General features: G+C 34.2%; 1 protein-coding gene and 1 pseudogene across 5 annotated transcripts in view; one reads left to right on the top strand and one right to left on the bottom strand.

Moving 5' to 3' along the window:
- The window catches only part of LOC119504870 (COBW domain-containing protein 3), a 50,138-nt gene that overhangs the window by 540 nt on the left and 28,997 nt on the right, over positions 1-20,601 (top strand). For 3 of the 5 annotated variants that reach the window (XM_037797470.1, XM_037797468.1, XM_037797472.1), the window contains exons 2-6: positions 2,620-2,706; positions 4,545-4,641; positions 5,792-5,883; positions 11,311-11,358; positions 19,854-19,913. In XM_037797470.1, the coding sequence (XP_037653398.1) occupies positions 2,620-2,706; positions 4,545-4,641; positions 5,792-5,883; positions 11,311-11,358; positions 19,854-19,913 (384 nt within the window). The remainder of the gene's footprint in view (positions 1-2,619; positions 2,707-4,544; positions 4,642-5,791; positions 5,884-11,310; positions 11,359-19,853; positions 19,914-20,601) is intronic. The other 2 variants (XM_037797471.1, XM_037797469.1) reach the window with 1 other exon arrangement.
- Positions 13,876-15,223, bottom strand: LOC119504871 (annotated as a pseudogene).

The raw sequence follows: 20,601 nt of genomic DNA, 5'->3' as shown, positions 1-20,601 counted from the left end.
ACATCTAGTTAGTTATCTTTCTGAATTTCATATTCTATACATGAAAATGGAAATAATACCGGTCACGTGTCTGAGCTTGTTTTTTTTCATCTTCAAAACGGGGCAGGAAACACCCACTTTATAAGTCTAGTGCCATTAGAATTCTAGCTTTAAAATGTTGATACACGAAGGGTACCTCTCAGTAGATTTCCCTTCCCACGCGCCAAGCTTTCCCAGTATTTCGTGGAAAGTACTCCTATTGCAAACATTTTTTGAAGTCTGTTTGGAAAACACTGGGAGAAAGTGTAGGAATAAAATCACTGCCCTGAGCTGTATTTCTTGAATATGAGACATTTCAAGAACTGAGGATGTTCAGGAGTGTAGTAAAGGGATACCTGAAACCACGGGTTTATAAACTTGTGAATTCTTATAGGACAGTTTATACGCTTAATATAGAGGTACATTCAGACGGTGCCCTACTGAGAAGTTGAGCAAGTTCCTTGTCCAGAACAGTATACCACAGACTTGCTCCTCTGGCTTTCCCCATTTTGCTCATTGGAAAGTTAGTAGAGCATTGGGGAGCATGGTATGAAGCTCCAGTGAGACTAATGACAGCAACCTTGTTGTGGAATCTGGGGAATAGTTTTCACTCCTCATTCTTGACAGTTTTCTCTTTTTTGAAACACTTTTCTCTTGGCTTCCATCACATTTTTTGTCTAGTTTTTCCACCTAGTTCTTTGGCTTCTTTTTAAGTTTTTTTTTTTTCCTCCTTTAGCTTCACACCCATATAGTCTCTCTTTCCATATCCCACTGAAATCTTAAACTCAACATGTCTAAAACTTCTATTCCTCCTGCTCCTGTGATCCCAAACACCTGGAAGACTAACAATCTCCTAACTAGTTTTGAGTCTTGCTGCCTTTTAAAATATTCTCCATATTTTAGCCCTAATGATCTTTATAAAAATCAATCTTACTGTCACATCCTTTAAAGGCTTTTTTATTTAAAGCTTTTAGTGGCTTCCATAGTGTTTAAATTCAAATTCCTTAACATGAATTACAAGATCATGTATGATCTGGCTTTTGCCAACCTCTCCAGCTGTCAAACTGACTCAGCCATATTGAACTAATTTGACTTCTAACTGGTCCCCAAAATTTTAGCACCTGGAATACTTTTCTTAGTATCACTCGTCTGACTGGATGTCCCTCTCAGGTGCTCCATAGCATCTTGTTCATCTTGAATTGAATGTATCATCCTGTAATATCCCCCATGCCTTTAATGTCTCTAAGCTTCATGAAGGCACTTTTCACCAAGGCCAGCATATCCATGGTAGATACCTTGGAATGAATTAACTATGTCTTAAAGTCTTTTTCTTCATAATATGGTTAATTATTATGCCTGGGTAGTTCTACTAAAAGGTCTTTTATGTCCATCCCTTCCTTTCAGTTTCACTACCATGACCCTGTGTTGCTTCTTTATTTCATACTTGAACTCGTTTTAATAATATTCTCATTGCCCTGCTTTCTTAAGGTTTGTCCCTCCCATTCTGTCTGTCATACTTTTGTGATGTTGAGCTTCCCAAAGCACTCTAAACACAAATCTTCTATCTCTTCAAAAGCTTTTAAAGAATCTGATCTTAAAATGTTGAAGATATTCATATCCTAATACTCATTAATTCTCTCCTAGTATACCCTAGGCAACTTGCAAATGTACCCCCATTTCGTAGCAGCACTGCTAATAATAAAACACTGAAAATAACCCAAATGTCCACCAACAGAAAAATGGATAAATACATGATATATTCATGAAATTGAACTACACTACTATCATTACATTGCAGTTAGGGTTTTTTTTGTTTGTTTGTTTGTTTGTTTTTTGTTCTTTTTTTAACTCTGTTAACCCTGGTGTGTATCTTTCACAATTAAGGCAAATGTTTTTCTTCTAAAGATAAAAATCTTAAGTTTAATCTGCCACCTACTGGATGAAGTTAGTGTAACAATGAATTTATCATGGTAAACACTGAGTATTCTGTCCATTGTTAATACTTCCTGCCTCTATTCCCCATTTCCTAAATACAAAATCAATTTTATGGATTATTTTAAGCATACTAAAAGTCACCATATCATCATTCTTAGTTTGTATCTGGTTAATATTGGATGTTAAAGATAGGTCCTCATATGTAAATTTTATAGAAGTAGACCATGTATTTTTGGTCAAGAAAAATTGTCATCATGTAAAGGGATTGAAATATTTTATGTTGTAAACCACCTGAGTACTTTATTCCTTGAAATACATTACTTCAGTATTTCTGAATATAATAGAAAACTCAGATGTCCTTATATTATTATATTATAAATTACGAAGAAGGCATATGCTTTTGGTCATATGAGGTTGAAGAAAAACTGTTATCCAACTTGTAGAGTATTTGTAAATATTTGTAAGATTTTATATCTACGTAAGTTATTTTGTAACTGTTTTGAAAGAGTGCTTTTAATCTTTTCCTCTAGAATCTTCTATACTATGGCTAAATAATATTTGAAAAATAGCATACAAATTCTTAAGAACCTTGGGCCTTTTTATATCCTTTCTGTGCCTTTAAAATTAGTTTTGAATTTTGTTATTTAAAGTAAATATGTTTTATAGGTGCTGGGAAGACAACACTTCTGAACTACATTTTAACAGAGCAACATAATAAAAGAGTAGCTGTTATTTTGAATGAATTTGGGGAAGGTAAGTAAAGTTCAATGAAAAGCATGCTGCAAGAATTTGTAGGACAGTTTACTTTACTGGTAAATTGATACTCCATATTTAAAAATGAAAATGCAAGGTATTATAATGTGAACATGTTGATGTAGATGGTTTCAGAAAAATTAGATTAGTTTCTATAAAGCTTTATTTTGTACAACTTTGGTGTTCTGAAATTAAGTGGTTTGTATAAAGTTTTATATTATGTAACTTTGGAATTTATACCAACAGAATTAAAATAGATTTTAATATCAAGTGAATAATTTCAGAACTAAAAATCTAAAGACATGAGAGTTTTTTTTTTTTTTCAGGAATTAGAAAGGTCCTTTTGTACTGATTTTGTATATTGCAACTTACAAAAAATATTTTAAAATGCTTCAGTTATTATAAATTCACCTTGTTGAATGTTTATCTGCAAAGCAGTTAAAACCAAAGATTTTAAAAATAAGTTAAGCACATGGTCTCCACCCTCAAGTAGCTTATATTATCTGTAAAAATATATGCACTTTCTAGTTTTTTATCGTTAATATTGAACCAAGGTGAAAAATCTGTATCGCAGGGTTCGAGTGAATAGTTTGATTACTTGATAAGGGTTTTTCTTCTCCAGTATAAATTGTAATAAAAGCTCACTTTTAGCCTAACTATGGTAGAATAGTTCTTAAAATGTTCCTGTTTTTTAGTTGTAGAGTAAACTAGTAAAGGAGTAGGTTTTATGAATTGGATGGGAAGCCTGTTAAATCAGATTTCTGGTTTACTGCTGTTTTCCCCTTCCAAAAATCTAAAGAGAGAAGCTTTGTTAGACAAAATAATAATCGTAAGATTTCTAATCTTAGGTTTTTATTCTTGCTTCTTAATAACTGCCCTTCCTTTAGACACTGTGATTAATCCTGGTTACATTTATTATTAATTCATCCCATTTTTCTTCATTCTTAGAATTTAGATCTTTTTCACGGTTTTGTCTTTCACAGCATTCTCAACACTTCCCTTCACATTTTATTAACTATCTCTGCACCGTAAATTCTGTAGCAAACCCTCTGAAAGTTCTTTATCACCAGCAAAGTAAAATATGAACAAAAAAGTATCAGTGAAGAACTATTCAGTCTTTTGTCCCTTTGCTTTACCAAACATTTAGAACTCTTTCCTGGCTTTGGTATATTTCTTTATTGGAGGCAAAGTAAAACATTTTAAATCATCCTTATATGATAGCAAGCATTTCAGAATCTCAGATATTCTTAATTCTTTCTAAAGTAAGCACTGTTAGGATACTTGGGTGTATTTGACTAAAGTTTAATTTTTAAAGGAGCAAAGGATACCCTGGCCAAGCAAATTTCCTCAAAACAAACTAGGGTTTTTACTCATACTGGGAATACTGAGGATTTTGTCTAATAGAAACAAAAGCAATTTAGGGGAAGAAAGAAAAGAAGAAAACAGATGAGGAAATTCCTTAAAAGGTTGAGAGCAAATAGATAAAGACCAAGATAAAAAACATACTTACCTATCTAGAAAGTTAACCATATAAAAGAAAGAATGCCATCAAATAGCTGTATTTATTAGGAAATGGAAGTGGGCAAGTAAGAGGCCTAAAGAGGAAATAGGTATGATTTATTAATTTAATGAATTAAGCCCTCTTATTTTAAAGAAAGAAATAAAAACTAAAATAATGTAGACCACTAATTTAAATATTGAGGCTACGTGAATATAAGAATAAAAGTTTTAAATGTAGTTTCTACTTTGAAATCTGCTCTATTATTGAGTATCCTCATGTTTGTTTTTGGTTGGCTAGTGAACATAATCTAAAGAATGCTTTCTGTCAATTATTTTAGGAAGTGCAGTGGAGAAATCCTTAGCTGTCAGCCAGGATGGAGAACTCTATGAAGAGTGGCTAGAACTTAGAAACGGTTGCCTCTGCTGTTCAGTAAAGTGAGGAATGTGTTGTGTTGGTTTATTATAAATGTTACTGATGTATTTTCAGCTTTGATTTTCTTATATTATTTAACTGAATTTCCACAATCTGCTTCATTGTATTTTCAAATAGGAAGTAGACTTATTAGGATGTATTTTCTTAAAGTGTTTCATGCTGTCTTATTTTCTTCTGCCTGCTTTAATGCATTGGTCTTTTTATTGAGTTTTTTTGTTTTTTGATGTCAGAATTTATTAAATTAATAATCTTTGTGGTACACGAAATTCTTAATTTCATATGTAGAAAATTATTCTGAATTTAATAAATCATTGGTCTCATTTATTTCCAAGTATTCAACTTCTCTAAAAACAAAAACAAATGACTATCAAAAAAGAGAAGAACCTCACATCATATTCCACCAGTTATAGTAAAGTTTCCAAGGACAATGTCTATTTTGTTCACTAATATATCCACAGACTCTAGAAAAATACCTGACACATAGGGATCACTCAAATATTTGTTGAATGAATTATAAAAATTAATATCCATACTTTTTATTTTGTGTATTCCAGTGAGATTATAATTCTTCAATATCATTTACTACTTTGGATGTTTGACTTTGAGTCAAATGTATTAACAATGCTAAATTAATAACATGCTTTCTTCAACAACCAAAATTCAACCCATTAAATATTTTCTTTCAGTGTTGATATTCTTATAATTAAAAAGGAAAATTAAAGCCTGGTACACTAATTCAAAATAGAATTAAATGGTATTTAATGACATGTCCCCTTGTTATATTGAACTACTATAATTCACAAATTTTTGTTATTTTGGATGTTGATTTTTTCTTTCATAAAACTCTGAAAATAACGTGTTGACTTACTTTAGTCAAGTAAATTAAAGTTAACTCTTTTTAATTTTAATGAATTTTAAAAAATCATCATGTGTATGATTTCTTTTTAACTATCAGTGTAAATGCATCTGTTTTTTTTCTCCTGGTTGGTAAATATTTGAATGACATTTTGTTAGAACCTTAATGAGTGAATTAAATTTTCACATGCCAAAGATATTTTTGTCTTGAGTCACTGAATAATTTTTATATGTTTATAATGATCACTTTAAAATATTCAGGTAATCAACTATATTATGTTTTTATATATTCTCCAGGGACAATGGTCTTAGAGCTATTGAGAATTTGATGCAGAAGAAGGGAAAATTTGATTATATACTGTTAGAAACCACAGGATTAGCAGATCCTGGTAAGAAATGACATTATTAATAACCAAAATATGGTTCTTTGACATTTTTAAATAGATGTATTAGAGAAATATCTAAAATGAGTATTAAAGCTTTAATTTCAATTTTAAAAAAGTTGGGATCAAAAGAGGAAAAGTACTGAGTTGTCATGTTTTCTTTGGTAGATAAATGACTCTCAGAGTATTCCCTGTATTTTTTAGCTCTTAATAGAATTTGAAGTTTTATTGATTTACTTAGGGTTATTGGTAGGGGGAAATATTGTTAAAATAGGGAAACTTAGGAAAAACTGAGATGCTCTACTTCTAAGTATATATTTGGTTATTCCTTATATAGATTTTATTTCTGTTTATCTTCAATTAACTCCAACTTTCTTAGATGTTCACTAAGATGTTTAGATGCTCTTGGACTATAATCTCAGTAACACTTATTCCCACTGAACGAATTGTTAGCATCTTGATTTTTTACTACTACATTTGAACCACTTTTATTATTTGTAAATGCTATCATAAAGTATCAACGAATACACAAGTAAATTAAGCCTACTGCCCTTTTCCATGAAATTTTTACCTTAAGTGGAATTACATCTAAACTTCCCTAATGAAAGCCACACAAAATCAAACTTTCTAACAGTGGGTGTCTCTTACAGTCATACCAAATTTGTACTAATTAATAAGATCTGCTTGTTGTCCTCAAATAACTTTTAGATAACATTTTTATTCCTGGTTTGCTCAAACGTGTTCATTCTGTGAGTCTCAATCCATACCATTATTTCTTTTTTGATCTGGGCCTGTGGCATTGGGCTGATCTGCAAAACTATACAGAGCTGATTGGGGGTAATTTATTAAAAGGATCATAGTGGTCCAAAAGAAATACTGGATTAGGTGGAGAATTCAAGTGTAATTGATGGTTATTGTGTAACTGAGAAGTTAGGATTTAAGGGATGATTATGATTACTGAATCATTATATATAGCTATTCCTTTATACTTTCTGGTAAATTAGGGTAGACAGAGGGAAATAACTGAAATCTCTGAACTGTAATCCAGCTGCCTTGATCTCTGATAATAATTGTATAGCCTTTATCTTGTGCCCTTGTTATTATAAAAACCTTGTCACTAACTTTCACTTGTACCCATTTTATCCATTTTTTCAACTTCAGAGTCTTATGATAACTAAAGACAGTCCCTAATGTTTATAAATGAAGGATCTTGGGTCAGTCCAGAACTAACCTACCCCAAGTCCAAAGTTACCTTGATAACCAAAGCTGGACCTAGCCAAAATGGGCCTGCCTGACATGCACAGTAGCTTAGACTTTCACCTGTAAGTGACATCTACCTCATTATAATACTAAAAATCACTCCTATCATCATATTAAGGCTGCTGTTTTCTGACATGTTTTCTGTGACTAAGCTTGTAATCAGTCTGCATGCCCATTAATTAGATCTCCTCTAATTACATCATCTGGAGCCATTGTGCTCATTATCCTAAAACCTGCCCATCTTTTAATACTATAAAACTGTCAGAATTACTGCAGTTTGGGGAGACACATTTTTGGGCTGATAGACCATCTGCTCTCCTGTTTCACACCTAGCAATAAACTCTCTCTTTTTGAAACCCCGTTCTCAGGAATTGGTCATTTGAGTGCATCAAGCAAAGAATCTACTGCCTTTGTCCAGTAACAATTGTACTTAAAAGCAATACAGAATAACACTTGTCACCATGTTTACAAATCAGTACGTGACTTGGGACTATTTTGGTCCCTTATTCCTTATAGTAGACATGAGTTTTTCATACATTTTGATAGGTCTGACTGATGACAGGACTTGGACAATTACGGTGTTAAATTAACTTGTATCTGGTAAGATGGAAAAAATATTTCGTGTGCTTCTTTTTGATATAGCAAATATCACTTTCATTATAGCCAATTCTGCCATTTTATAGAGAAAACTCTTGTTACTTTTCCTTTGAGAGTGGGTGAGTTAAATAAACCATGATTCAGCTTTTCAGAAGAAAGAAAAGTGAAAGATCTCAGAGAAAGCTTTTGTATAAATTATAGATATAAATATGTTAGGGATTTTATTGTTTGGGGAAAAATGGAACATTTATTTTTTTATTTTTTTGGAACATTTATTTTAAAAAAAATTCAACTATCTAAAAATACAAAGAAGCAAATTGGAAAAAAAAATTTTTATTGCCCTATATCTCACTACCTTGAAATACAGGTAGGTAAGTTTCATTTCAAGGATCTCTCTGTGCCAGTGTTACTTGGTGTGGTATGTTGAGTGGTGGCATCAGTATCATCTGGGTATTTGTTAGAAATGCAAATCCTTGAGCCCCACCCCAGATGCACCTCCCAAACAGTGTTTTAACAGGCTCTCCAAGTGATTCTTGTACATGCATGAATACTTATGTATACATAAATGTAGAAGCTCTGCTACATGCATTTATGAAAGCTATATAAATAAATAAATAATTTAATTAAAATGGTATCCCATTCTTTGTGCTATTTTCAGTAATTATGAATTTAGTTTTACTTAAATCTAAAAAAAAAAGAGAAGCTGAAGGGTAAATGAAGGAGTTGCTGAATATCAGATAAATGCTTCTCTGCAAGAGATAAGAGTTACGGGAAAAAAATTATAAAGACATTGGAGAAGTTATTTTTTAAACTATATGTTTCAATTTTTAGAGTAATATCTATTGACTCTGTGGCATAAAAATGAAGGGAATTAATACTTTTACACTTGCACTGTCTCCTATTTTATGTTGATAGTTTTCTTGTCATGTTGTCAAGGATTCCAACATTTACATTCTGTGGTAATTCCTTTAGTTCTATATTTAAATAGCTTTAGGGCTCATTACCACCTATTAATTATGACTCCTCCATTCATGAGTTGATTGTTGTCTTGATTGATTGAATTTCACGGTCAAATAATCCTTTCAAGTTATAAGTGCTTTATTCCTTGAAGTTGTGCATATTTCCTTGCTTGAGAATGTCTCTTGTTTTTATAGCTGAAGGGTTACTTAGCTAGGTATACAATTGCGTGGTCATAATTTCTTTCCCTCAGAACTTTGTAGATGTTGATTTATGATTTCCTAGTATTTTTTAGTTAGCTAGATTTCCTTGTTTAGTGTTTTCTCTTTTCATTTCATAAGGAAGGACTTAATAAGTGCTTTCTTTGAGTTTCATGCTGTTGTTTCCATTAATGATTGAGAATGTCTTCCTGTTGCTTTCATTCCTGAAAAACAATATCCTTAGGGAACACTTTTCTTACAGTTTTCTGGGCAGTATTTTATTATATTGGGGCATTGAATGTTACTGTAGAAAAGTCTGGTATTTTTCCCACCTCTTTAAAGGTGAATTGTTTTTTCATTCAGAGTACCTGAAATTTTTCTCTTTCTTTTTTTTTGAAATTTAAAAATCATATATATAGCCAAGATACATTTATGTGTCATTCATTCATAATCATTTTTTTCCAGATTACAGTATGCACTTTTATCTGTAAGTTCAGTTCTTCATATATGGGCATTTTCCTTGTTTATTAGCATGAATAGTTTTTCTGGCTAATTATTGGGTTCTTAACTTCATGACACCAATTTTCCTTATATATTCCTTATATCATTTCTTTTGTTCTCCATATCAATTATGTTCTAATTGTTCTGATTTTTGTCTTTTACTTCTGCATTTACTGTGATCATCTCAAGCCTTCCTTTTTGACAGTAATTCTCTTTCTACCAGTGTGTTTTCTGTTCCTTGATGTTTTAAATAAAATAACTGATTTTTGTGTGTGGATCTTGCAACTTTCCTGAATTCATTTATTAGCTCTAGTATCTTTCTTGTGGATTGTTTGGGATTTTCTATATATTAGATCATGTCGTCTACTAATAGAGATTATTTTACTTCTTCCTTTCTAATTTGATGCTTTTATTTCTCTTTCCTGTCTAATTGCTCTGGCTAGAACTTCCAGTTCAGCGTTGAATAGCAGTGGTAAAAGTGGGCATCCTTTTTTTCGTTGTTGTTCCTGATCTTAGGGGAAAAGCTTTCAGTCTTTCACCACTGAGTATTTTTTTTAAATTCAGTTTTATTGAGATATATTCACATACCATACAGTCATCACATACATACAGTCATTCACAGTTGTTCTCAGTACCTTCGTATAGTTGTGCATTCATCACCACAATCAATTTTTGAACATTTTCCTTACTGCAAAAAAAAAAAAAAGAATAAAAATAAAAGTAATAACTGATAAAGCGTTCCATCCCTCCTTCCCACCCTATTTTACACTTAATTTTTTGTCCCCATTTTTCTTTTTATCCATCCATACACTGGATAAAGGGAGTGTGAGCCACAAGGTTTTCATAATCGCATGGTCACACTGTGTAAGCTACATAGTTATCCCACTGTCTTTAAGAACGACTGAATATTATGTTAGATGTGGGTTTTTCATATGCCCTTTATCATGTTGAGGAATCTCATTTCGATTCCTAGTTTTCTGAGTTGTTTTTTTTTTTTAATCATGAAATGATGCTGTGTTTTGTTAAATGCTGTTTCTGTGTGAATTGATGATTATCATGTGTTTTTTTTTTTCCTTTATTCTATTAGTGTGATGTGTTATAGGGATTGGTTTTCTTATGTTGCATACCCTTTCATTCCTGGTATAAAGACCAGTTGGTCATGGTGTGTAATCCTTTAATATACTGTTGGGTTCAGTTTGCAAGTATGTGTTTAAAATTTTTGTTTCTGTATTCCTATGGGATATTGGTCTGTAATTTTCCTTTTTTGTGAAGTCTTTATCTGGCTTTGATAACAGGGCAATGCTGGCCTTACAGATTGAGTTAGGAAGTGTTTACTCTTTTATTTTTGGAAGAGTTTGCGAAGGATTGATGTTAATTCTTTTAATGTTTGGTGGATTTCACTAGTAAAGCCATCTGGTTCTGGGCTTTTCTTTGTTGGGAAGTTTTTGATGACTGATTCAGTCTCTTTACTTGTTATATTGCTGTTGAGATTTTCTATTTCATCTTGAATTGGTTTAGATAATTTGTGTGTTTCTGGGAATTTTGTCCATTCCATCTAGATGATCTGTTTTGTTGGTATACAATTATTCATAGTATTCTCTTAATAATCCTTTGTATTTCTCTAAGGTCGGTAGGAATGTACTTACTTTGATTCTCATTTTAGTTATTTGTGTCCTCTCTCTTTTTCCGTTTGTCAGTGTACTAAAAGTTTGTCAATTTTATTAATCTTTTCAGAGAACCAACATTTGATTTTGCTGATTCTCTCTATTGTTTTTCAATTCTCTATTTTATTTATCTCAACTCTAATCTTTTATTTCATTCTGCTCACTCTGGGTTTAGTATGTTCTTCTTTTTTTAGATCCCTAGGTTATTAGGGATTAGGTTATTAATTTGAGGTTTTTCTTCTTTTTTATTGTAGGGATTTACAGTTATAAATTTCCCACTGTGCATTGCCTTCCTACATCCCGTAAGTTTCAGTATGTTGTGTTTTCACCTTCATTTGTTTCTAAGTATTTGTAAATTTCTGTTGTGATAACTTCTTTGACCCATTGATTGGTTATGAGTGTGCTGTTTAATTCTTTCCAGTTTTCCTATGCTTTTGGTTTCTAGTTTCATTCCACTGTGGTTAGAGAATATGTTTTGAATGATTTCAGTCTTTTAAATTTATCGAAACTTGTTTTGCCCCCTAATATGTGGTCTGTCTTGGAGAATGATCTGTGTGTGCTTGAAAGAAATGCTGTATTGTTGCATTGAGTGTAGTATATATGTCTGTTAGATCTATCTGGTTTATTGTGTTGTTCAAGTTCTCTATTTCCTTACTGATCTTTTGTCTATTCATTATTGAAAGTGGTGTATATTGAAGTCTCCAGCTATTGTAAAACTGTCCCTTTCTCCCTTCAGTGCTGCCAATGTTTGCTTAACTATTTTGGGGTTCTGTGGTTAGGTGCATATATGTTTATAATGATTATATCTTCTTGTTGAATTGATCCTTTTATCATATATAATGTCCTTCTTTGTGTCTTGGAACAGTTTTGACTTAAAGTTTATTTTGTCTGATATTAGTATAGCCACCCCAACTCTCTCTGAGTTACTTATTCACATAGAATTCTTTTTCTGACTTTCACTTTCAATCTATTTGTGTCTAGATGTAATGAGTCTCTTGTAGACAGTATGTGTGTGGACCGTGTTTTTTTAAATCTCTTTTTCCAATCTCTGTCTTTTCATTGGAGAGTTAAATTCATTTACTTTTGATTAAGCAAGACTTACTTTGCCATTTTGCTTTTTATTTTTTGTATGTCTTATAACTTTTTTGACCATCATTTCTCCCATTACTGCATTACTGCCCTCTTTGTGTTTAGTTGAACTTTTGTAGTGAACCATTTGATTCCCTTCTCATTTCTTTTTTTGTTCCCTTTTTTAAAGATATTTTCCTTGTATTTGCCATGGGGATAATATTTAACATCCTAAATTTATAAAAATCTAGGTTGAATTGATACCAGCTTAACTTCAGTAGTATGTAAAAATTCTGCTCTTATATCCCTGTCCATTCTACCTTTATGTTTTTGTTGGCACAAATTATATCTTAATCCATTGTGTGCCCAGTAACAGATTTGAAATTATCTTTTATAGATTTAGAATGATTTTTATGCATTGTTATTTTGTCATGTAATAAAACAATGTTACAAACCAAAAATATAATAATACTGGCTTTTATATTTGCTGATGTAGTTACTTTTACAAGAAATCTTTATTTCTTCATATGGTTTCTAGTTCTTGTCTACTGTCTTATCATTTCAACCTGAAGAACTCCCTTTAGCATTTCTTGTAGGACATTTCTAGTGGTAGTGAACTTCCTCAGCTTTTGTTTACTTGGGAATATGTTAATTTTCCCCTTAAAAAAAACCTTTTCAGTTTGAAATTATTTCCAGCTTACATGACAGTTGCAAAAATAATACAAAACTAACACTGAACTCCAATACTCCCCCTACCCAGAATCCCAGATTTACTAGCTTTTCACAGTTTGCCACATTTGTTGTTTCATTCATTCATTCATTTTGTCTACCTATCTGTCTCCTTTCTAAACACTTGAGAGTAGGTTGCATGCATCATACTCCTTGATCATTTAATACTTCCATGTTTATTTTCTAAGAACAAGGATAGTCCCTTATGTACCCTCACTAAGTGCAGTTATCAAGTGTAAGAAATTTAACATTGATATAAAGCATAAAGTCTATATTCCATTTTTTTCAATTGTTTCATTAATGCCACTTTTCTCCTTCATTTTTGCAGAACAGTTTTTTGTTTTTTGTTTTAATGGTTTAAATATGGTGTCCAGCTGTGTTCTGGACTCCATGGTTTCTGCTGAGAAATAGGTTGTTAATTTACTGAGGATACCTTATGCAGGAAGAGTCGCTTCTCTCTTGCTTCTTTCAGGATTGTTGCTTTGGCTTTGGACAGTTCGTAGTGTGTCTTGTTGTGGATCTCTCTGAGTTTATCCTAATTGAATTTTGTTGCGCTTCTTAGATGTATAGATGCATGTCTTTCATCAAATTTTTGGCCATTTTTTCTTCAGATATTCTTTCTGTCCCTTTCTCTCTTCCCTTTCTGGGACTCCTGTGATATGCATATTGTTCCACATGCTTGTGTCCCATAGATCCTTTAGGCCTTGTTAACTTTTCTTCATTCTTTTTCCTACTTCTCCTCAGATTGCATAATTGTAATCATCCTATCTTCAAGTTTGCTGGTTCTTTCTTCTGCATGCTCAGATGTGCTGTTAAACCCCTCTAATGAATTTTTCACTTCAGTGAATTTCTGTTTGGGTCTTTTTTATAATTTTTGTTGATTTATAGATATTTTCAGTTTGTTCATACATAGTTTTCCTGATTTTCCTTAGTTCTTTGTCCATGCTTGCCTTTAGCTCTTTGAGCATACTTAAGACAGTTGTTTTCAAATCTTTTTTTTTTTTTTTTTTGCCTTTTTCATCTGGTCTTTATTCAAAATAAGGTGTCCAATATAATTTGACTTTAATGGAATAAGCAATTTAAACAGCAGGCTTCTTTTCTTCTGTGATAGGTTTCTTTTCTGCTGGCTTCTTGGTAGCTGCAGCCTTCTTTCCCACCAAAGCTTCTGCGGCTTCTTAACACCAACAGCCTTCTTTCCTTTCTTCCCCACTACAGGCTTCTTGCCTGGAACCCTCTTGTCATCTGATTTGGCCTCTAGTGCTGCGGCAGCTTTATCCATCCTGAGTTCGTGATTCCTAGCCTGGCGAAGAATGGTGTTTCGGCTCATAGTCTTTGCATAGGGATTCAGTTTCAACATGATTCTCAGGTTTTTCAGTGGGTTCTTCTATAGAACTCGGCGATGAATCTTCTTGCATGGTGCTCGGAGGGCTCGTTGGATCTCTGGGCTTTTCAAGATTCTGCTAAGGTCTGTATTCATATTCATCATCTTGTGCATGGGAAGGTTATAATTACTCTTGAGGGAAGCAGCTTTACGCCATGTGCCATACAGTTCATCTAACTTGCAGAAAGCACTTTCAGTCCAAACGCAGAAACGTCCCACGTGCCCACCAGGAGCAAGTTTCAAAATATTCACCTTGCTTACATTAAGCAGAGTAATTCCAGGGATGTTTCTGAAGGCCTTGATGATACCATTGTCCTCATTATAGATGATGCATGGTCCCCTGCACTGTATGCGACAACGGTTTCTCATTTTGCCCTTGCCAGCTCTCATTCGCTGAGAGGCATAGACCTTTTTGATATCATTCCAGGCCTTAAGTTTCTTAAGAAGCAAAACAGCCTCCTTGGTCTTCTTGTAGCCTTCAACTTTATCTTCCACCACCAAAGGAAGTTCAGGAACTTCCTCAATGCGATGACCTTTAGACATGACCAGCGCTGGTAAGGCTGAGGCAGCCAGGGCAGAGCAGATGGCGTATCGCTTCTGTGTTGTGTTTACTCTACGGTGCCATTGACACCATGTTTTTGTTGTTGCAAACATGTGACCTCCACGACACATATTTCCAAAAGCACCCTGGCCAGGTTGATGAGTCCCACCACCTCGAACTCTGGGGATTCGAGCCACAGCTCTGCCAGTGCCCCAAGACTCAGCACTGGTTTGATGACCTGCTAACTCACTGACAGCATAGGGCTGTCTGTTGTTTTTGCGCAAGTTGGTGTGAACAAAGTTCACAATATCCAGTCTAAGGGAGCCTTGAACACAGCAGGCAAAGTAACATTTTTGCCAGATGACTCCCCCTTTTCAGAGTACACTGGTATCAATGGACGAGCACACGCCATGTTGGGGAGAGGAGAAGGCCACGCTCCTCTCAAGCCGGCAGCTCCCACAGGAAAAGCTCAAATCTTTTTATAGTAAGTCCAATGTTGGGACTTCATCAGGGATAGTTTCTGTTGCTTTTTGTTGTTGTTGTTCCTTTGAATGGACCATCTTTTCCTGTTTCTTTGTATGATTTGTGATTTTTTGTTGAAATTTGGACATTTGAATACTATAATGTTGTAACTACACAATACAGATGCTCCCCCTTCTGCAGGTTTACTGGTTTTGTTTTTGTTTTTTAATTATTATTGAAGACTGTAGTAGTTTGTTCAGTGATTTTTTCCAAACCATTTTTGTAAAGGCTGTATTCCTTGTTTGGTCACTGAATTCTCTGTTCCTTTAGCTTATATTCAGGTAGTCTTTTGACAGATATTTCTTTGAACTCCAGGAACTTAAAAACAAAACCAAACCAAAAAGACACCTCTCCTAGTCTTTGCAGATTAGTTCTGTGTGGGGGCACTCCTTCAACACTGGATATCAGCCCAAGGAGAAAGCTTAGGATCTTTTCAGGTCTTGTTCTGAGCATATATCTTTCCCTTGTTATGTGCATGGCTTTTTAAATTCCACATATACATGGGCGCGTTCGAATGCCCTAATTTCCTGAAGAAACTTTGCCCAGTTTTTCTTCCAGGGTTTTAGTTGCTCTTTTGTATCTTTCAACTTTAATCTTTTCCCAGGCGGCTGAACGTTGAGAATTTTATAGGAATGCCATTTGCGTCGAGTGAGTTCTGAAATAAGTGTGGGTTCCTTGCCTCAGTCCTTCAGGTAGTCACCAGTCAGAAGAGATGTATACACTAATTTGCAAACAGGGTCTGCTCTGCTCCCCTTGCAAGCAGGGACCGGGGTGTCCCTCACTGGGAGTATGGGCTTCCCAGTCTTCAAGACTGCTGCTGAGATAGGGGAAGGGGTGGGGCAAAGGCAAGTAAAAACATCACAGAGCATTCCTACCATTTTTAAGTTGCCTTTTTCTTTATTCACTGTTCACTTGTAAACTTTTGACTAATTTCCAGAATTCTGAGAGTTTCTGCTTGTTTTTTGATGTTTCTGTGGGAGGACTAGAGCTCGAAGTTCCCTACTCTGCCATCTTGGTTATGTCAGTCCTGTTTCATCTTGTTCTTGAGCTTATTAAGATTGTGTTGTTTTTATGTTCTTCTTTACTATGAAGAAGGCCTTGAGAATTTTCTTTGGTTTCTTGGATTATGTTTTCTTCTAGAATGGTTTTGTGCCATTTGTATGCCCTGTTCATTTCTTCAATTTTTCCCTTTCTGCCTTTTATCTTCTTGTTTGTTTGTGTTCTTTAGTAACACATTTGCATAGTTACCATGTTTTGTGTTTTCAGCATGTCTGTGTTTGTTGTGGGGTGATCAGAGAACCATACTTAGATGTTTTCGATGAATTCTAATACCCCAAGCATCTTAACGAAACTTGGTTTTCTCCTTATTGACACCCAGTCTGAATGCTGGATTTTGCTGGTGAGTGGGGAGTTGTCAAAAGGAAGAGGGCTGACAGAGACAGCCAAATGGGGCAATGTGATATAAAATCTGAAGGTTCTTGGGCTCTGACTTATTGAAATACCATCAAGTGTTCCCTTCCTGGGTTTGCTCCAACTATTCATGTGTATTCCTAGTGTGGAGACATCTTTAGGCTTTAGATCTGTCACCTCATTTTGTTCTGACCCCTAGAAAATGATCCCCTTTCCCAAGTCTGGGGGTGGTCAGAAACTTCTACCCTTGAATTTATTTTATTGACTTTTCCCTGTTTTGCTTATTTGTTCCTCAGTTCCACTTTTCTTCATTTGGAGAGGATTTCTTAATAATAGATAATGAATAATTCTTTGTTGTATAGCCCAGCAAGTATTATACCAAAGATACACATCAGATTTAGAATAAAACTCTAATACACTCTTACAGTTAAGTTAATAACAGGTAAATGTTAACTGTAGGACTTACAAGCTATTTATCTGAATAGAAACCAGTGAATTTTTTAAACTTATAAAATAGTTTTTGTATGATAAGTATTTTATTGAGTGAAAACAAATTAATACCTTTTTATGACTCATTGTTTGGAAGAATGATATACATAGTAGATTTACCTTTTCTCCCCTGTTGGGGATTGAATCTTATCTAGCGCAGAAGACAAGTTCAGGTCCAAACCCATTGTTCTGTGGGTGTGAACCCATTTGAAGATAGGACCTTTGAAGATGTTATTAGTTAGGGTGTGCCCAAAATGAATGAAGGTAGGCCTTATACCAATATGGCTCAAGTCCTTAAAAGCAAAGGAAATGGGGCACAGAAAGAGAAGCCATGGGAGAAGCAAGAAGCTAGAAGTCAACAGAATGCAGAAGAGAAAGGAGAAGATGCTACCATGTACATTATCATGTGACAGAAAAGCCAAAGAACCCCAAAGGTTGCTAGTCAGCCAGAGTATACTGATCTCAGGAGGAAGCAGGCCTTCTAGCCCCTGAAACTGAGCCAATAAATTCCTGTTGTTAAACCAACACAATGTGTGGTATTTGTTTTAGCAGCTGGGAAGCTAAAGCAGTTTTTGGTGCTGGAAAGTAGGTTACTGCTATTGCAAATATCTAAAAATGGTGCAACTGCTTTGGAATTGGTTAATGGGTAGAAGCTGGAAGAACTGTGAGGCACTTGCTAGAAAAAGTCTAGATTGCTTTGTAGAGACTTTGAATAGAAATATGGAAGTTAACAATACTTCCAATGGGGCCTTAGAAGGAAATGATGAACGTGTCATGGGAAATTGGAGGAAAGGGTATTTTGTTATAAAGTGGCAGAGAACTTGCCAAAATTGTATTCTGATGTTGGGTGGAAGGCAGAACTTGAAAGCGATGAACTTGGATATTTAGCTGAGGAGATTTCCAAGCTAAGTGTGGAAGATACAACCTAGTTTCTCCTTGCACCTTATAGAAAAATGTGAGAGGAAGGGGATAAGCTGAGAATTAAACTCTTAAGCCCAAGGAAACCTGAAATTGATGTTTTGGGATATTGTGATGGAATGAATGTATTTTGCAGGTGGGAAGAACATGTCTTTTTGGGATCCAGAGGGCAGACTGTTGGGGGTTGAATCATATCTCCCACACAAGGCATGTTCTAGTCCCAACCCCTGATTCTATAAGTGTGAACCCCATTTGAAAATAGGACCTTTGAAGATGTTTTTAGTTAGGTGTGCTCAAATTGAATGAGAGGGCGGGCTTTAATCCAATATGCTGAAGTCCTTATGAGCAAAAGAAATTAGACACAGAAAGAGAAGCCACAGGAGAAGTCAGTGGAGCATGGAAGAGAAAAGAGAAGATGCTGCCATGTACTTGTCGTGTGACAGAAAAGCCAAGGAACCCCAAAGATTGCTGGCCACCCAGAAGATACTGACTTACAGGAGGAAGCAAGCCTTCTAGCCCCTGAAACTGAACCAATGAATTCCTTTTGTTAAACCAACACATTGTATGGTATTTATTTTAGAAGCTAGGAACTAAAACAACCCCTCATTAATTAAAATCATGTTTTTTAGCCAGGAAAGTGAGGAAAATTTTTGTTGGCAATTCAGTTGTTTCCCATTTAGAAGACTGGCACTCTCCAGTTCTGAGCTAAATAATTGTCATGGTAAAGTAATTTCCTTGAAAAGGACAGACATTGATTTAGCCCCTGTTACTCACAAATCCTATTTCAGTCAAATTGGAAAACTATTAAGTTTTTGGGAAAAAAATCAATACATATCAGGAAACCATTAGATCTTGTGGCCCTTGCTATATCTTGCATGAGTAATCACTGTAAAACAGCTGACAGGTATTTCATTGTTGACATAGAGTGATGCTTGGGGGACCACATCTTGTCAGGTTAGGTGGACAGCTTTAGGCAGTGGAATGAGTTCAGTTATCCTTGTTTTACCCCAATGCTTCATTCTTTTAGACAGCACTGTCACTAAGTAGACCTGTGATGCTTTGAAAAATCAAGGACTTTCCTTTCTGTCAGTATTCTCCTCTGTTGTGGCATACTAATCAGGGTGTGCTGTTGGGTAGTGAATCATTTTCTGTCAAAACAAGTTTTAATTTCTTATTTAAAAATATTTTTACCTCACACCCAAATTTTATACTAGTACTAAATAAGTAGTGTAAGGAATTATTAGTATTATCATAGAGTACATGATATCTTGTTCTTATTCTACAAAAATTGCAAGTAAATTTCTTTTTTGACAAGCTAGTTTGGAATTATTTATGTTTTGTTTTGCTTTTCCTTTAAAGGAACAATTCATTACTTGCAAACCATATGATTTTCATATTGAAGAGTAGAGAAAAAAAAATAAGTCTTACTGTGTACACACAGCCATACTGCCCAAATTGTTTGATAATATTTGTTGATAAATTACTATACCATGGGTCAAAGCTTGATGTTTGATTTGTATGTGGTATATGTTTTTTTAGGTACTAGAGAGAGGAAGAAGTGCATATAAGTAGTGAAAGATTCTGTCACTGTAATTACCATAAGAAGGTTGCAAACCCGATATAATTTTTATGTATTGTTTCCTCTTCATTCCATTGGGGCAAATTAAAACTTTATGTATAAAATTATGTTTTTAAGAGTATTTTTATTGAATAAATACTATCGTAATATGTATTTTCAGGTGCTGTGGCTTCTATGTTTTGGGTTGATGCTGAATTAGGGAGTGATATTTATCTTGATGGTAAGTTAAGATCTAATTTCCTTTTGCTCTCAGGTAAAATTTTATTTTTATGGTTAAGATCATTTTTGTTCCTTGCATTGTTGTTCTTTTCAAACTTATTTAGTTTGATGGTGACGTAAGTCTTTGTTCATACAGATTTTAAAGCTTCAGATAGTGGTAGAACTGTCAAATCTTAAAATCTCAACTCCCGATTTAGTGCTTCCGCTAAGTTTTTCCTTTTAAAATGCAGTGTAGCTCTCCTGTATCCTCTGTTGTTTGATTTATGCACTTATTGCTAGTGCTTTTTATTTTAATCAGCTAGTCAATATGAGGATCATATTTCTACCTTCATTTTACCTTGAAGGTAAGAATTAAGCACCTCCTTCTCCCCAGCCCAGTCTTACTTTATTTACCTTAACATTTTCAGGCAATCTTATTTGTAGAATTCATTTAAGACATTTCAGAAACTTTCCCAGTTAAGCATCTATGTTTCCTCCCTCCCTTACCCTCTTCCTTCTTCCATCCCTCCCTGCCTTTCCCTTTTTTCTTTAAACCAGTTCCTTCATAGACTAAGGGGTGAATTTTATAATCTTTGAAGCTGATACTGTACATATTTCCTTGTCATTTGGATCTAATATATGTGGCATGTAGCTGGGTGAATTCCTTAAGTATCATCAAACTCATAATTTTGAAAAAAATTATTAAGTAT

Source organism: Choloepus didactylus, chromosome 10 (assembly GCF_015220235.1).
Source record: "Choloepus didactylus isolate mChoDid1 chromosome 10, mChoDid1.pri, whole genome shotgun sequence".
Classification (NCBI taxonomy): Eukaryota; Metazoa; Chordata; class Mammalia; order Pilosa; family Megalonychidae; genus Choloepus; species Choloepus didactylus.
The sequence above is the reverse complement of the archived record's forward strand: the minus strand, read 5'-3'. Positions and strand labels throughout refer to the sequence as shown.